Consider the following 18,391-nt stretch of genomic DNA (forward strand, 5'->3'; position numbering starts at 1 on the left):
CTTCAAGATTTAAAGACTGTTTGTGTGGAAGAATGGGCCAAAAGTGAAAATTTCATGTCATTAGCACCTCTAGTAATATATTTACTGAGAAAAATGGTTATGTGTTCAATACTTATTTTACACGCTGTATATTTGATCAAATTCAATGTACATAATATATTTTCTAAAATCGCTGACATTTTGTTAATAAAACTTACTTTTTCCAGGAGAACTTCATTTCAAATAATTTAAAATGGCCTTGTAACAAAACAGGGCTTCCTTGGAGCAAATTTCAAGAAATAATCTCAAATAAGTTCTGAATATTTTTGCTCCCAGCTTTTAAACGTTAGCATGAACTAAGAAACAAATAAAAGTACTAACATTTACTGCTTTTTATTTTAATGCTGAATTTTATCTCTGCTTATAGAGAACAGGATTGTGCTTTTCATTTATTCAACTTGGCTTTGCACATTTTACTCTTGCACAGTAGCATGTAGTAATAATTAGCAAAGAAACTGCAAACAAGCTGGCAAATGACTTATTTTTTATTGCAGTATTAATGTGCTTTTAATTAATAAGATCAAGAGAATATAGCTGTAAATAAACCTGACTTCTGTCCACCCAGGACTCCAAATGGAAAAAAAATAAATCACTAACATGTAATAAAAGATGAAACTTCACCACAAATAGGTGTATGAATATTTTAATCAAGAAAAAAAAAAAAACAGGTGCTCATATTCATAAAGACAACTTTAAATTATGGCTTTAGACAGATTAACTCATTTTGCTAGTTTCTGGAATGATACATTTTAATTAACACATTATTTCACAATTTAAACATAACCTTAGACATTTTATGGTGAATGTTTGCTCTGCATAAAAGGTAACCCTGAAGGCAACAAGGTACAATATTATTGTCCAGTAAAAAAGATACACAGAGTGCAGGAAATGTGGACTGACTTGACAACATTTTTTTGCCAAGTCACTGATAAAACTCAGACAAGTTTGTTTATATTTCCCTGATGAAGGTCATACGTTGGCTCTTATCTGTGTCTGTTTGGAGGTCAGTTAAACCTGATGAGGACATTTAGGTTTTGTCGACAGCCCCCTACCCCACCCCAAAACAATAAAAATGCACCACAGCTTTATGGTCCGTTAACACTTGTTTAAGGTAGTTGAGGGTTGAAATTAAAGACCACAAACAACAGTAATGAAAGTAGCACGGCATTCACGCTACAGCAGACCAAACAAAGATAAGTTGTTAAAAAAAAAAAAAAAAAAACAAGATGTAGGAAACTAACTTACACAGCTTGGTTTTAGCCAAACAAGCCAATAGCTTTTGAACGTGAAGGCTCAAGTTATTTTTCCTTCAAAAAGGAATGATCCAGTTAATGGACATTTCATATCACCGTCTCCTTTCTTGATAATTCTCCTTTGTGAACTACTAAAAACTCTCAACCATTCTGTTAAAAGTAGGGGAAACTTTGATTTACAGAAAGCACCAGTTTTATTTTTTTAATTCTTTCCTTTCTGAAACACTGATACTTTACTTCCACATAAACATGAAACTCGTGGTTCTGTCTGAATTGCACTTCCTGTTTTGACACAGTATGAAGATTTAACAGCTCTGGCCATCTTTAGCGCAGAGAAATAAAAAAAGTACCAAAAACAGTTTGACAATGTTTACAGAATGTTAATAACAATGTTATTTATAATATTATGCACTATTAAAGTATTGATTCCTACCTAGTGTAAAATTAAATCTTATACTCTTTATTTTCTTCGATGCTGTACTGTTTTTGTCAAACAGTGACTGTAGTTGAATTGATTGATTTCAGGTCACAGTCACTACTTTCCTGGCTCTGTCACCTCATGCAGTAGGAATCCAAACACTTTTCCACTGAACAGATTTCCTCCACACGTCTTCCAGCAGAGACGGATGAGACTGGGTCCACTCCGTCCTGTCCTCATCCTCCTGACAGACGAGCCACAGGGTTTTTAGTGGGCTGGTGCAGGTGTACTGGAGGTACTGACAGCCCTGCAGCAACAGGGTGAAAAACTGATTTACTTTCTTTTTTAAAACCAGTTATTTAGCCCCGATGTTAGGTCACTAATAATATTATTCTTTAAGTTCAGTTTGTTGTACTCGCCTCAGCGCTGCCCCAGTACCAGATGGCCTTGATGACACTATGATTAGCAAGGGCCACTGTCAGCTGGTCTCGACTTCCTGTAATGATGTTTACCAAACCTGCAGGCAGGTCTGAAGACTGGAGCACCTGAGGAGAGCAAGAAGGAAGAGGAAAACTATAAATATCAAATGTGATCAAATAAACACTTTTTTTTGTTTGAGCTGATGACTTCAGGAAACACAATTAGAAAATACAGTTCATAAACACAAATATACATGCTTGAGTCTAATATTTGTTCAAATGATACTGTCAACCTGTGGACAAATCTTTGTTAGATTAAATGTGAGAGAACCTGAGTGACATTTAGTGTTTTAATTGTCTGATGTTATCGCACTTACTTGAGCAAAAGCCAAAGCCGGCAGGGGATACTTTTTACTAGGAATCATGACGACTGCGTTCCCAGAAGCGACGGCTGCCCCGAGAAGTGTTACCAGGGAAAGCAGGGGATTTTTGTCAGGCAGGACCACCCCAATGACTCCCAGGGCCTCAGGGAAGGAGAGAGCAGTGCCTGACTGTGGCATGGGCTGAAGGAGGAGGAGGTGGGGGACAAATATTAACAGAATACCATCATCACAACCTTACTTACACTCACCGGCCACTTTATTAGGTACACCTGTCCAACTGCTCGTTAACACTTAATTTCTAATCAGCCAATCACATGGCGGCAACTCAGTGCATTTAGGCATGTAGACATGGTCAAGACAATCTCCTGCAGTTCAAACCGAGCATCAGTATGGGGAAGAAAGGTGATTTGAGTGCCTTTGAACGTGGCATGGTTGTTGGTGCCAGAAAGGGCTGGTCTGAGTATTTCAGAAACTGCTGATCTACTGGGATTTTCACGCACAACCATCTCTAGGGTTTACAGAGAATGGTCCGAAAAAGAAAAAACATCCAGTGAGCGGCAGTCCTGTGGGCGGAAATGCCTTGTTGATGCCAGAGGTCAGGGGAGAATGGGCAGACTGGTTCGAGCTGATAGAAAGGCAACAGTGACTCAAATAACCACCCGTTACAACCGAGGTAGGCAGAAGAGCATCTCTGAACGCACAGTACGTCGAACTTTGAGGCAGATGGGCTTCAGCAGCAGAAGACCACACCGGGTGCCACTCCTTTCAGCTAAGAACAGGAAACTGAGGCTACAATTTGCACAAGCTCATCGAAATTGGACAAGAGAAGATTGGAAAAACGTTGCCTGGTCTGATGAGTCTCGATTTCTGCTGCGACATTCGGATGGTGGGGTCAGAATTTGGTGTCAACAACATGAAAGCATGGATCCATCCTGCCTTGTATCAACGGTTCAGGCTGCTGGTGGTGGTGTCATGGTGTGGGGAATCTTTTCTTGGCACTCTTTGGGCCCCTTGGTACCAATTGAGCATCGTTGCAACACCACAGCCTACCTGAGTATTGTTGCTGACCATGTTCATCCCTTTATGACCACAAAACCGTTACTAGCGTGGTGTACCTAATAAAGTGGCCGGTGAGTGTATATTCTAATGTCACTTAAGGCCTCACCAGTGAGCCTCCCTGCATTTTATCACAGTAAGCCGCCCAAACTCTGAGCCTGGCAACACTCAGCTCCACTTCCTCTTCAGCCTCGGCCAATGAGACGCCAGTCTGGGTGCTGACTGATGCTACTATCTCCACCTTCTTGGCCTCTAAACTTTTAGCCAAAGAGTAGAGGGACTGAGCGCGTGCAGAAGGACTTTTCTTCATCCAGCTAAAAGAAAAGGGGGAGGGGTGTCAAAATAAACATGGAGCTGTTGGTTTTTCAAGTTAGTACAACCCCAGGTCCAAGGTAGTTGGGACATAAAAACATATATAAATAAAAACAGGATATGATGATTACAACTTACCGTACTTATTCGGGTATAATACGATCTCATGTATAATACAACCCCCTTTTTTGAGCTTGAAAAGCATAAAAAATTTAATCCTCAAACTACCTCCAATTTCATACAGACTTCAAAATTTTTCAGCCTTTGCAGTCTTTATACATATCAGTAAAATGATCATTGGACTGTTCATTTTATTTTAACAACATATTGTACAAAAAGGTATTTTGACAACAAATATATATATCAGCTGTAGCAGCATCATTTGAATTCTGACATTTTACACATAGTCCACCAGGAAGCGCCAACACAAAAGTCAGAGACTTCACATGAGATTTGGGCCATCTTGTGGGGGAAAAGCAGATTACTTCCTACTAGCGAGCGCCCCCTCTGGTGGGGAAACTTTTTTTCAGGGATGCAAACTTTTCAGAACACCGGTAGACGGCAGCCATTACAGACTAACGTGTTTGTTTTTGTTGGAGGAGTGGCCCAGTTACATGCAAATGTCATTAGATCGTTATCATTACTAAGGTGCAGGACTGACCCCCCCCACCCTTTTCACATCATGTCGCCTGCTTGGATCTGTTACTATCTTGCTCTGAAGCACGGAGGAGTGTCACAGGTGAGCTCGTTTCAACTGCTTTTTACGACGCGGTCTCAGAGTCATTTCCAGACTCAGGCATTTTGTGAATGAAGCCGATATTTCAGTTAAAATACATAAGTAAAAATATTTATCCAAGTATAGTATTACCCCCCAACTTTATGGATGATTTTATGGATTTAATTTTACGTATTATACTTGAATAAATACGGTATATTAGATTGAATACGCTACAAGACAAGATTTTAAATGTTCAAACAGTTAAACTTTTGTTTATTTGTTTGGAGATGTTTAGTCATTTGGAGTTTGACATCTGCAACATGTTCCAAAAAAGCTGAAACGAGGGCAACAAAAGACCAGGAAAGTTGAGGATGGGGCGAGGTTCACCATTTTGTGAACTGCATGAGCAAACAGTCCAACAGTTTAAAAACTTTTCTCAACTTACAATGCCTGATTTTATCATCTACATTCACTAATATCATCAAAAGATTCAGAGATTCTGGACACATCTCTGCAACTAAGCAGCAAGGCCAAAAGCCAACACTGATATCCTGTGATCTTCGACCCCTCAGGCAGCATTGCATTAAAAAAGGATATCATTCTGTAACATATATTACCACATGGGCTCAGAAACACTTCAGTACATCTGATCATTGTCAGTCAACACAGTTTATCTTTACATCTACAAGTTAAAACTCTACCATGCAAAGCCAAAGTCATATATAAACAACACCCAGAAACACAGCTGACTTCTCTGGACCTGAGCTCATCTGAGATGGACTGATCATAATAAGGAAAAGTGTCCTGTGGTCTGACGAGTCGATTGGTATCGGAAGTTCAAAAGCCAGCCTCTCTGTTGGTATGGGGGTGTATTAGTGCCCATGGCACTAATACATGAACATCTGTGAAGACATCATTGATGCTAAAAGCTACAGGTTTTGGAGCAACATATGCTGCCATCCAAACTACATCTTTTTCAGGGACGCCCTGCTGATTTCAGCAAGAAAATGCCGAGCTACATTCTGCACYTTACAACAGCGTGGCTTCGTAGTAAAAGTGTSTGGGTACTAAACRGGCCTGCCTGCAGTACAGGCCTGTCTCCCATTGAAAATGTGTGGAGCATTATGAAGCACAAAATACGACAACAGAGACYCCGGACTGTTGAGCAAATGAAGTTGTACATCAACCAAGAATAGGAGAGATTTCCACTTAAAAAGCTTCAACAATTAATGTCCTCAGTTCCTAAACTCTTACTGAGTCAGAAGGAAAGCTGATGTAACACAGTGGTAAACATGACCCTGTTCCAGTGGTTTTAGAACGTGTTGCAGGCATCAAATTCAAAATGAGTGAATATTCGCAAAAAAAGTTTATCTATTTAAAAATTAAATATCTTGTCTCTGTAGTGTATTAAATTGAATACAGGTTGGAAAGGATTTGCAAATCACTGTATTCTGTTTTTACTTATGTTTTACACAACGTCTCAAGTTAGGGTTGTAAAAACCTTTAAAGTGTTGCTGATCCATCCTCTGACAGGGTGTTTGTTTATTAGACTCCASTATATTATATTCTGTTAATAATTATCCATGTACTGTGCTCACACTCAGTAGGACTCAGCAAAAACCCMTCTTATCAAGCTCACATGAAACTTTGACCAGTGATTAACAGACCCAAAACAGACAAGATTATTGGGAAAAAAAAGTTTTTCTCTGAATGTTTCAAAACCTGAATTACTTTTTTATATGAAAAAGTTGATTCTCAGCTGAAAATGTTTTTGATTAAAAAAAAGTCATGTGCTGACCCAAATTGACTTTCACAACATAAAGGAGTTAAATAGATTTATGAGCCAGCKAACACATCTTTACAGGGCTGTATTTTCACAGTAAAATTCACTCAACTTGTTCTGACAGAAAACTGAACTCATTTAAACCTCTTTAAAAATGTTCACTCAGCTAAAATAAAAATTACAACTAGGAGAAAACTGTAATTTAAGCAGCAGAACATTGTAGTTTAGTAAAACCTGCCTCAAAATCAAAACCCTTTTCATTGTCATATTTGTAACAATAGATTATTGACAAATCAACTTAAATATATAGTTTCTACAGTAATTTCATGTCTGGTTTTATGGAAAATGTTGCAAACAATTAATAACCTACAGCAGCTGTAGACAGCTCTGAGAGTTGTTTGGAGAAATAGAGTTTAATCAGTTTTAATTTGAACAGGATGGACAGAAAGTACGAACAAAACTCTTCCGAAGCAGATTGTGGGGTCATTAAACAGCTTCGATCTTCAAATGTCCACAGCAATTTGTGCAAACACTAATAGTTAAATCTTTATATGGCCAGCAATTTAGCATATTTACTCCAGCAAAAATGTTTTTGGAATTTCTGCAGGAAGTGCCTCAGGGTGCACAAATGTGCTCCAGCTAACTGCTGCTGAAGCTATTTGCTTTTGCAAATGTTTACAAAACTCTATACGAATAATCATGTTTATCATCAAAGTTGATGAAAGAGTCAAGGTTTATAAAATGATGTCTGAATGAACCACTATAATTATTTGGGGACTGGGGTTGTTTTAAAGTGCCTGTGACATGCATATTCTTCAAATACAAAAAGTCAAAAGAAAACATCTTTATATTTAAGAAAGTTGGAATAATACACACGATTTAAGCCATTTTGTCCCATAACTGGCAGATTTTCTTTTGAACTTGGCTGAGCCAAAGTGAAACAGGAAGRGGAACTGTTTAACAAAGAAAACTCTTGTCTTTGTTTATTGAAACAATATTATTTGGACTCTGGCTCTTTGTCATCTCTCTCTGATAGAGACTCAAAATAAACTTAAGAAACATCAGATTCTTCTCTACAGTCTGTGTTATCAGCTGTTGCAGCAACACACTGTTCACATGCAGACATTCCCCTTTGACATCACTTCCTGTTACTTTACAGGCAAATATCTCAACAACTGTTCATCTCAGCGACATGAAATTATTTTACAATATTTTATTAATGTCATCTTTTCAAAACAGCATTCATATGTATTACAAAAATTTGACGTCACAGGCACTTTAAAGCAGTAGCAATCCATTGTTGTTTTAGCTGTTAGCTCATAAATCCTGTTGGATGTTCAAAGAACTATCTACAAAAGCTATAATATTAATTCTTATTATTATTTCAAAACTTTAGTTCTAAAACGTCCAACGTTGCCCTTTAAAGGGAAAACATAATTGTTTTATTTTAAGTGTGAGCTTTATTGATGAAGAACAATCTTTATCAATCAGGTTCCAATTTTCCTGTGCAGCTATTGACAAATCCAGACTATCTAATAGTCCGGTGACCTTTACGTCACATTGCCATTTATACTAATAAAATTTTAGATTTTACTTGTTATTTTTTTAAACCACTTGGTAAATTAAAAATAGCTTTTTTAGTTTTGAAGCTTGTTAAAGTCCGTTTGTGGGACAGATCCCATATTTTCCACATGAACATGTTCACAAAGATCAATGTTTTGTGGCTCGATATGCTGGACTTTGATACCACAGAGATACTGTTTGTYTGCATGCATTTATAAAACTCTTCGTGTGCCTCAGGTCTCACCCAGGCTGCACTTTGATYGCAGCCTCCACAGCATTGCGGACATCTTTCCGACTTCCTTCAGGACAAATGGCCAACATACCGCCCCCTGGTGCCTGCACTGCCGCACTGCAGCCTGACACTGATTTACACACTTTGCCTCCAACAAACTGCAGGTAGGATGGAGGAGAACTGGAAAAAAAAAATCCACACAGAACCGGTTTAAATCTTCATTAAACTCTCAATAACATCATGTATACTTTAAACTGAAAAGATCAATAAAATACTACCATGTAGGGTCCAAAGAAACAGGAATGACAGCTTCTGTTCCAAACTTTGAGTAGTCGACTGAAACAGGAGAGGAGCGAAGACAAGAAGAGGAAGAAAAGGACGACTGCAGAAAGTGGTATAGACCCTAATGAGAAGTACAGGACAAGTAAAAATACAGCAGCAAAAGGCTAGCCAAAATTAATAAAAAGCTAACTTAAATGCTTAGAGTAGTAAAATTCCTGCTTAAAATACTAAAAGTCTAATTAAAAGCTCTAAGTAACAAAAGGCTAAAAGCTAAGTAATAAAATGCTAACTAAAAGCATCAAATGGTCCAGAAGATTCAACTATCAAAAGAGCAGACGAAACATAAACGTAGCATAAGGCTATGATGAAGCAGTTTTTAAAGAACACAACGTTTTTCAGAGAATCAAACAAATCTCAACGTATTGATATAAGAATTTACAAAAAAAAAAAAAAAAAAAAAAAACCTCAGGAGATTTATCTCAAATCAGCTGAAACTTTTCATATATGCAAATGGCTAAAACAGCAGTAAGTGTGCAGAAGTAGTTATATCACAAAAATGATAGTAAAAAAAACGAGAACAGGAAAATAATAATGCTGAACCAGTTTTCACACTATTCAGGTTTGGTRGTTAACGTACCTCCTGTCCTCCATCAGTGCAGGAGCCACTGTCTTTGTGCCCAGTCACAGGAAGACAGGGATCAAACACAGAGCTGGAATTCACCCACACTGATCCAACCGACAGACTGAGAGGAAGAAACGACACACCGACTACGATGAATCTTTGTATGTTTTTTTTTAAACAAACTGCAACATTAGTACATGGAGCAAACAAAACGTAATGAGTAAATAGAACTAAAAGGAGACAGAAAAGTRACATGAAGAGAAAAAAGCTATGATGTTTACCTCTTAGCCGTCTCCAGAGCCAGAGTGAGATCTTCGGTCCAGATGGACGCTGCATGYCCATGCGGACTGTGGTTTCCTGAACAAAAACACAAACACTTATCATTGTGTGTTTAAACACAGAAACTATAGCTAACTACTTTTGATTTAGACCCCTTTCACATTAAAAAAAAGACCTCACTACACTCTCCATGACCTACTATCTATGAAAACGTGGCTAGACTGCAACAACTTTAGAAAACCTTCAATCTGAGGACCATGCCAGTCCACATGGGCCCATCATGGATGGGCTGCAACCAATCRCCATCATGCTCCACTCAAGACTCTGATACAAACAAATTAATTAAATTACAGCGTGGTCCTCATTCAARGTGAAAGGGGGCATAGAATAACAGTTAACTTTGGCCTCTTTCCTTACCCACGGCAACAGCTTCTGCATTGCTTCTGAAAGTCATGAGAGGCAACAGAGGTCCAGGAGAGGGGCTGACCACAAATGGCGAGGAGGGGGCCGCACCACAAAGAACCGTGGGAGGATACTGGGCACCAYGAGGAGCAGCGCAAGACTGAACCACCTGAAAAGAAAGAAACGAGATAACTCAACCTGTAAGCACATCAGATTGTTTCTTTTKATTTTTGTTACCCCCGTCACCCGACCCCGGATGAGCGGAAGAAACGGACGGACGGACATAATWTATACCAGATTATAGCTCTCTAGCCTCATTCATAAGACGGCTCAGTCTGGGACTGACGTGTGTTCTGTCCTCCTTGGATCATTCAGAAAAAACACGCAGGCAGAAAGGGGGCGGGGTGAAGTGAGCCCGCCTCTGACACCCCTCTGAGCCGATAACAGAGGTGGCATCAGAGCCGGGCCCAAGGCGGGCTGACCGACGTGTGAAAGAGCAGAAAATAATAATGAGTCGATGACATCATTGAGTGACCGCAGGAATAATCAAAAAAGAGATTTATTACACAGGGAGTATTAAAGATGACGCTAAACAACAACTTTGTAGTTATATTAAAAAATACTGAACCACAGGATCGCTAAAATGAGCTGATTCAGTTTTTTGTTTTGTGTTTGATAAGAGGAAGATGTCTGTGAGCGACCGCAGGATTAATCAACAGATTTTACCAAGGAAATATATTAAAGCTGACACAAGACAGCAACTTTGTTATTTAACGTGTCAGAGCCTAGGACATTATAAAAACAATAAATAACATCACATGGCCATCTGCCAGCCCGTTCTGTCACTAGAAATAAGTTCTCCCCTCCTCATTTCCTGGTGAAAATTATAGATTTTTGAGGCTCATTATACAGGTAAACATCTGAAGAGGTTGATATGCATGTTTGTAGTTAGTTTAAAGAATATTGAACCACAGGATCACTAAAGTAAGTTAATTAAGTTTGTTTTGTTTGATACGAGACGAACGTCTGTCACACAATAAATACTCTGCAGCTGAGGAGAGTTCTGCTCCACGCCTCTTTTGGTTCTGCACTGCTGCGTTCATGTGAGCGAGACCTGGCTGGCTTCTCCTGTGATTCATGAATGACCTGAASGAGCTTAAAGCCGGACAGATCTGTGCAGCGATTTCACAAAACTGTCTTGTGAATCAGGCTTGTGAGAATCTCCCTATTGGTGCTAAAATATTATTTTATGTCTGTCGAACTGCATTATCTTTGGTACTTTTTATGGATTCAACCAGAAAATGAAGCACAGGCTTTGAGAATTAAAGACAGTATTTAAACAATTCACAGCCTTTGATGATCCCTGCAAGTAACGCTGAAATCATGCAAACATGACTCGGTTCAATGTATCACTCTGAGTGAGACTGAATCTATTAAGACACATATTAAATGTGCATGAACTGCAGACAAGAGAACAAAGTGTATTTACTTATAAAACTGACTCACTCTGTCTTTACTCACTCCTCTCTACATGTTTGTTGTAATTATTTCTATTAATAACGTGTTTTCTTGGTCCTCTTCCAGAGGAAAACACACATCAGCTACCTACTGCTGCTCGTTGATTGGTTATATTGTTATTTATATTAATTATTATTATTATTATTATATTAACTGACTGGGAGGGGTTATGTCATGCAGATGAGGTTAACTTTATGTAAATCGTTTGTATCGACTGCAGCACAACATTAGTGAGCTACCTCCCACAACAAGCTAACAACCAGCTCACATTAGCTTACCCTTCTCTGTCATCCTGCCCTCTCATCTTAAGCATCGTATGGCTGGATCGGTTCAATATTCAGTACTTTTTCTTAAAGTTTGGTGTAGTCCGTTATCATTTTGTCGCAAATAAAACAAAATAAGATTTTGTTTAATATTATGATCCCGCCCACATCGAGGCGGCTCTCTGCTCATTGCAAACACAACTCAGGCTGGAGTGGAGTAAGGCCAGGGAGCCGGGGCGGGCTTTACAATGCAAGAATGTCTCGTAAGTCATATGGCTGCCGCTGGGGTTCTGAGCCACTTCGGACCCGAGTCACATTTCTTCCTGTTAAAGGGAGTTTTTCCTTTCCACTGTCGCCAACGTGCTGCTCAGGGTGGGAGACTGRGACAAAGTGATTCAACGCAATCTGCTGGCTTCCTTACATTAATTGTTTTTTGTACAGTGACCTGAGAGAACAGTAGTTGTGACTTAAAATCTCAGAAATTATTCAGTGGATGARGTACTTTAAACCTGATGATGACCACTACAAACAACTGACCAAAGAAAACACACAAATGCCTTCAACTTAGTCCATTATACCAACACTGAGTTAAAATTTGGTGTGGTAGTAGCTAAGAGTTATTACATTTAAGGTTTGARAAAACGTCTAGCCCCATCTAAAAGTTGGACATTGTAAGGTGGTAGGCAACATGCATTCCTTCAAAGAAAGCTGGGCCTTTAAATTAAGCTGCATCAGTTACAGCAGTGTTTCCCAAAGTTGGGGTCGGGACCCAAAGTGGGGTCCCAAAACTTCAAGGTGGGGTCCTGAAAATATTTTCTGAATTAAGTACATTTTTGCCTTAGTTGTTACAAAGGAGTGAGGTTAGTGTATTTAAAATGGATAAATGTAGTATGAAAATATTGTTACTATGCCCGTCTTTAGTTGACCTGATACAAATGTTTATCATCCAAAAATAACTGGGGGCACAGGTCTCTGCTACTGTTATTTTGTGGATCAAAAGCTGAAAGGTTTGGGAACCACTGCACTTTAGTTCCCAAAGTTGGGCTTGGGACCCAATTATGGGTCATGAAGCACCTTGGATAATCTCCAGAAATCAATTTAAAGGGTAATAAAATAATTGCTGATGTAATATTTTCCCTATAACTAATACAAAAACACAAAATAAGTATAAATACGTATTTATACACTCACCGGCCACTTTATTAGGTACACCACGCTAGTAACGGGTTGGACCCCCTTTTGCCTTCAGAACTGCCTCAATTCTTCGTGGCATAGATTCAACAAGGTGCTGGAAGCATTCCTCAGAGATTTTGGTCCATATTGACATGATGGCATCACACAGTTGCCGCAGATTTGTCGGCTGCACATCCATGATGCGAATCTCCCGTTCCACCACATCCCAAAGATGCTCTATTGGATTGAGATCTGGTGACTGTGGAGGCCATTTGAGTACAGTGAACTCATTGTCATGTTCAAGAAACCAGTCTGAGATGATTCCAGCTTTATGACATGGCYCATTATCCTGCTGAAAGTAGCCATCAGATGTTGGGTACATTGTGGTCATAAAGGGTTGGACATGGTCAGCAACAAGACTCAGGTAGGCTGTGGCGTTGCAACGATGCTCAGTTGGTACCAAGGGGCCCAAAGAGTGCCAAGAAAAGATTCCCCACACCATGACACCAKCACCACCAGCCTGAACCGTTGATACAAGGCAGGATGGATCCATGCTTTCATGTTGTTGATGCCAAATTCTGACCCTACCATCCGAATGTCGCAGCAGAAATCGAGACTCATCAGACCAGGCAACGTTTTTCCAATCTTCTCTTGTCCAATTTCGATGAGCTTGTGCAAATTGTAGCCTCAGTTTCCTGTTCTTAGCTGAAAGGAGTGGCACCCGGTGTGGTCTTCTGCTGCTGAAGCCCATCTGCGTCAAAGTTCGACATGTTGTGTGTTCAGAGATACTCTTCTGCCTACCTCGGTTGTGGTTATTTGAGTCACTGTTGCCTTTCTATCAGCTCAAACCAGTCTGCCCATTCTCCTCTGACCTCTGGCATCAACAAGGCATTTCCACCCACAGGACTGCCGCTCACTGGATGTTTTTTCTTTTTCGAACCATTCTCTGTAAACCCTAGAGATGGTTGTGCGTGAAAATCCCAGTAGATCAGCAGTTTCTGAAATACTCAGACCAGCCCTTCTGGCACCAACAACCATGCCACGTTCAAAGGAACTCAAATCACCTTTCTTCCCCATACTGATGCTCGGTTTGAACTGCAGGAGATTGTCTTGACCATGTCTACATGCCTAAATGCACTGAGTTGCRGCCATGTGATTGGCTGATTAGAAATTAAGTGTTAACGAGCAGTTGGACAGGTGTACCTAATAAAGTGGCCGGTGAGTGTATGTGTGTACAAGCTAGGGTTATTAACGGAGTTCATGTATTCAGACCAGTAATATTTGGGGTCACAAGTTTTTGCCATGGATAGTTTGTGGGTCAGAAGATAAAAAGTTTGGGAACCACTGAGTTAGAGCTTTCTGGCTGTATTCTCTCTCATAAACCTGCTTTAAATGTTACAGAGTTTAATTTGTGTCCATATTTTAGGCTAGAAGTTCTGAAGCTCACCGTTGCCCCCTGCTGTTGAGCCTCCTGTACTGCAGCGTCCACCAGGGTCCTGTCTGCGTCACTGCACAGAGCAACACATTTCATTCCTGCCAAACGCAGCTTGAGACGGGCAACGACACTTTCTGCCACGCTCTCCTGCACACACAGCAGCCACTGGAGCTGAGGACAGAGAGAGAAGTTTGTTAAAGAGCTTGCTGCTGACAGGAGAGATGCTGCAGCTCTACTTCCTACTCCCACCTCTTTCTTCTTTTTAAAAGCAGTCTGGATCACTTCATCCACAGCGCTGTTGATGTCAGCTGATTCAAAGATGATAAAAGGACATGTGGTCCCGATAGARGAGGAGACAGAGACAGGAACTCCGGTCTCTGCTGTGGCTTTACACAGCACCACCCCATCCTGAAAGAGAACAGAAACACTGATAGTATTTTGTAAAATTTGCTTTAGGACCAACATTAGGTTAAAGTGCCTGTGACGTCAAATTCTTGTAATACATATGAAAGAGGACATTGATAAAATATTGTAAAAGGAATTTCATGTCGCTGAGATGAACAATTGTTGAGATATTTGCCTGTGAAGTAACAGGAAGTGATGTCAAAGGGGAATGTCTGCATGTGAACAGAGCGTTGCTACAATACCTAACAATACAGACTGTAGAGAAGAATCTGATGTTTCTTTAGATTATTTTGACTCTATCAGAGAGACATAAAGAAGTCTCAGAGTTCAAATATTGTTTCAGTAAACAAAGACAAGAGAGTTTTCTTTGTCAAAGAGCTCCCCTTTGATGTCACTTCCTGWTTCACTTTGGCTGAGCCAAGTTCAAAAGAAAATCTGCCATTTATGGGACAAAATGGTTTAAATCGTACATATAATTCAAACTTTCTTAAATTTAAATCAGTTTTCTTTGATTTTTTGTGTTTGAAGTAACGCTCCACAAACCTGCTTGTTGCCACTGTAAGTCACATGGCTGATGCTGGGGTTCTGAGCCACTTTGGCCCCCAGAGTCACGTTACTTCCTGTTAAAACATTAAGAGCCCCAGCAGGAAGTCCAGCGGTGGTAAAAAGCTGCGCCAAGAGGAGGGATGGAGGGGCGGCACGCCGACCGGGAACAACAATCACAGAGTTCCCTGAAAAAATGAACAAGTGAAATTTTAATTTATGACCAAATTTACACTATTTAGTTTTAAATAGGGCTGTGAAATTAATCGAGTCAACTCTGATTAATTTTAGTGCTGCATGGGCATGGATTAAAAATTTTAATCGCGATTAAAATTTACAGTCACTTTACTATGACTGAATATGTAGGTTTGTATATATTGCAATGCACTCAGTGCATGCCAGGTCATGTTTGTAAATGAGAAGTGTTTCTCAAACAGTTTACCTGGATAAATAAAGGTTAAATAAATGAAATTAAAAAACTCCATGTGTAACACATTATGTATAGGTTTTTTTTCTTTTTGTCTTCTTATGGCTTATTTTTATTTATTTATGTTTTGCTGACAACTGTGACCTCAGTATCTATCTTTCATTTGGAATGAAAATCCTTGAATTGTTGATTTAACCATTACTCTGCACAAAATTTGACTGACTCAAATATGTTTGGAGCATTTTTTAGGTCCTGTTTTATACACAAAAAACACATCTAAGCATCAATTTTGTTTTCTAAATAAAAACATTAAAAACTAATTAATAACTCAAGTAATTTATTTTATCAATATGCAATAGAAATGTATTTTAAATTTAAGATTAATTATGATTAATTCACAGCTACTTTGGGATTAATCCGATTAAAAATATTAATCATTTGACAGCCCTAGTTTTAAACAAAAACAATTATTTTTTTGTTTTTGATTTAGCTTAAATCTGAATCTGATCTGATGAACAAAATCTAGTAGATCTCCTTTGTGGTGACCTCTGACAAAGGTTGAATCTCTGGCAAAATGTCTAAAATCTAAGTTAAGCTATGTTTGGTCTATGCCACGTGTCAAATTCAAGGCACGCGGGCCAAATGCGGCCCTCCCCTGCATTTTAAGTGGCCTGCAAGAGCTTCAAAGTTGTATTAATCTTTTAAAATATGTGCATGCTAAGTTAATGGCAGTATTGACTATAATTCACATGCATTATGGGTAATGTACCCATAATGCATGTGAATTATTTTACCCATAAATGACAGCATCCCACAACTAGGAGGAGCTGCACAGGGTTCAAAAGTAGCTGTCAACCAACGTGCAGCGGGGAGGGAGGGAGGAAAGGATCCCGCCACACGACATAACTTTTCTACAGCGGGAGGGGGAGGAGGATTTTGAGGATTTATTCTCGCTATATGTGTTTTAAAATGCTACCGGTATATTTCTTCATTTATTTTCAGAATATTTCTAATAAACGGCCCTATAAAAAAAATAAAGAAATTGTTTACCTGCCCCGGGCAGTTGGGCAATAGGATTTGTCCAACCCTGTTATACTAGTCTATTTATTTACCCTGAACTTTCAGTTTCAACCTTTCTTTTAGCTAAGGTTTGTACTAAAGTCTGGGGTTCTCCTTTGGTGCTCAGAGCTGTAGAGAAAATTAAACAAAAATGACTGGAGACATTCATCAAATCAGAAATAATTGATTTAGTGTCTCCATTCAGAGAGTTTTAGAGCTTCTCAGCACAAAGCTCCACGTAGTTTTGAAAGTACCAACTCCTTCTGAGGGCGGTTTTCAGGGGTGTAAATTTCTACTTTTATTTATTCCTTGTGTCCGAACAGACTGAGGGTGTAAAAAACCCGAGGTACAGACACAGATGTGTGTTTTACCCATGGCCAACACTGGCAGGACTTTGAGCATCAGGGAATAAAGAGAGCAGTCATCAGAGGTAACAACAACCACCACACCTAGAAAACAAACACAATTCCTGAAATTTGACACAGATAATAAAAACTTTACATTAAAACTGATTTTTCAAAAAAATTTGAAGTGGGGTTCTGTGGGACAGCTATCAGTGCAGATAAAAAAATTGAATTACCAACACTATTTTTCTCAATTTTACAGCAGTTCACACAAAACACTTTACACCACTGTCATTTTTCACATTACATGATTATTAAAACAGAATTGTGTGGTTATTTTGCGAACACAAACCATAGCAGCCCTTTTGGTGTAATCTGAAGCAGTTCACAATATTTCTGCCGAAACATCTGTGTAATGTGAAATGTGATGTAAAAGCTCAAATACTGTATTAAAGTTTGCTTAAACTGCAGGACTTAAAAAACGGTACTGAAAAAAAAAAAAGTCTACAAGAAAAGTTAGTCCCATTCTGGCTTCAACTTCCAGATTTTGAATGTAGGTCTAGACACGGTCAGCTCAGACTAGCTGTTAGCTTAACGGTCCTGCTACCCCACTTCAGAATGTCCAAACGATCCCCACTGAAAGCTCCTGATATTTTCTCACCAATAGGAGACCAGTTTGAGATGAGAGTGTCTCTGAGCTGAGCCCAGCTGCTGTAGTACTGCAGCAGTCTGATCAGGGACGAGAGCGAGCAGGAGGCTTCACACAGCTCACACAGCTCCGACACACACTGACCGTGCAGCCCGAGAACACTCACCAGCCTGCGAGGCACACACAGAGCAAAATCATTCATGACAAAAACACAGCGCTCCGGAGGCTCCGGACATGTTGGGGACGTGTTTTATCAGACCTGAGCAGGACTTTGGATCTCTGGGAGCAGGTTAGGCTGCTCCACGACTTGTAGCCACTCGCAGCAGATGAGGCACACTGAGAAATGTCTCCATCTTCAGCAGATACCGTGCTGCACACCATGACACCTGGTAAACAGAAAAAAAAATGTTAGTTTCACTGTTTGTCTTAAAATATTACAAAATTAGAAGTGTAAGATGATATCCAACTCCCACCTTTAGAATCAGTCAGGGGGCAGTTCTGTCTGTCTGCTGGACGGACAAACTTGCCATCAATAAAAAGACTGAGCGAGCGGGAATGATGATCCAACCAGGCCTGATGAAGAACAAACAAAAAGGTTCATTCTAAATACAAAAACTGTCCACAAAACACAATGCAATACAACAAATACAAAAAGCACTACTATACTGCAGGTAAAATAAGTATTGAACACATCACCATTTTTCTCAGTAAATGTATTACTAGAGGTGCTAATGACATGAAATTTTCACCAGATGTTGGTAACAACCCAAGTGATCCATACATACAAAGAAATCAAACCATAAATGTCCAGAAA

At 39.5% G+C, this 18,391-nt stretch overlaps 1 protein-coding gene across 1 annotated transcript in view; it reads right to left on the reverse strand.

The window, feature by feature from the left end:
* Positions 1 to 666: 666 nt before the first annotated feature.
* aldh16a1 (aldehyde dehydrogenase 16 family, member A1) overlaps positions 667 to 18,391 on the reverse strand; it is a 20,589-nt gene continuing 2,864 nt past the window's right edge. Inside the window, exons 2-17 of the mRNA XM_014021474.1 lie at positions 18,051 to 18,150; positions 17,837 to 17,963; positions 17,590 to 17,747; positions 16,956 to 17,033; positions 15,099 to 15,286; positions 14,400 to 14,558; positions 14,163 to 14,321; positions 9,777 to 9,930; positions 9,362 to 9,437; positions 9,096 to 9,201; positions 8,455 to 8,579; positions 8,189 to 8,356; positions 3,678 to 3,882; positions 2,507 to 2,692; positions 2,130 to 2,255; positions 667 to 2,017 (exon numbers count right to left, since the gene is read on the reverse strand). Of these exons, the coding sequence (XP_013876928.1) occupies positions 1,850 to 2,017; positions 2,130 to 2,255; positions 2,507 to 2,692; positions 3,678 to 3,882; positions 8,189 to 8,356; positions 8,455 to 8,579; positions 9,096 to 9,201; positions 9,362 to 9,437; positions 9,777 to 9,930; positions 14,163 to 14,321; positions 14,400 to 14,558; positions 15,099 to 15,286; positions 16,956 to 17,033; positions 17,590 to 17,747; positions 17,837 to 17,963; positions 18,051 to 18,150 (2,283 nt within the window). The 3' untranslated portion in view covers positions 667 to 1,849. The remainder of the gene's footprint in view (positions 2,018 to 2,129; positions 2,256 to 2,506; positions 2,693 to 3,677; positions 3,883 to 8,188; positions 8,357 to 8,454; positions 8,580 to 9,095; positions 9,202 to 9,361; positions 9,438 to 9,776; positions 9,931 to 14,162; positions 14,322 to 14,399; positions 14,559 to 15,098; positions 15,287 to 16,955; positions 17,034 to 17,589; positions 17,748 to 17,836; positions 17,964 to 18,050; positions 18,151 to 18,391) is intronic.

This window comes from Austrofundulus limnaeus, unplaced genomic scaffold (assembly GCF_001266775.1).
Source record: "Austrofundulus limnaeus strain Quisiro unplaced genomic scaffold, Austrofundulus_limnaeus-1.0 Scaffold294, whole genome shotgun sequence".
Taxonomy (NCBI): domain Eukaryota; kingdom Metazoa; phylum Chordata; class Actinopteri; order Cyprinodontiformes; family Rivulidae; genus Austrofundulus; species Austrofundulus limnaeus.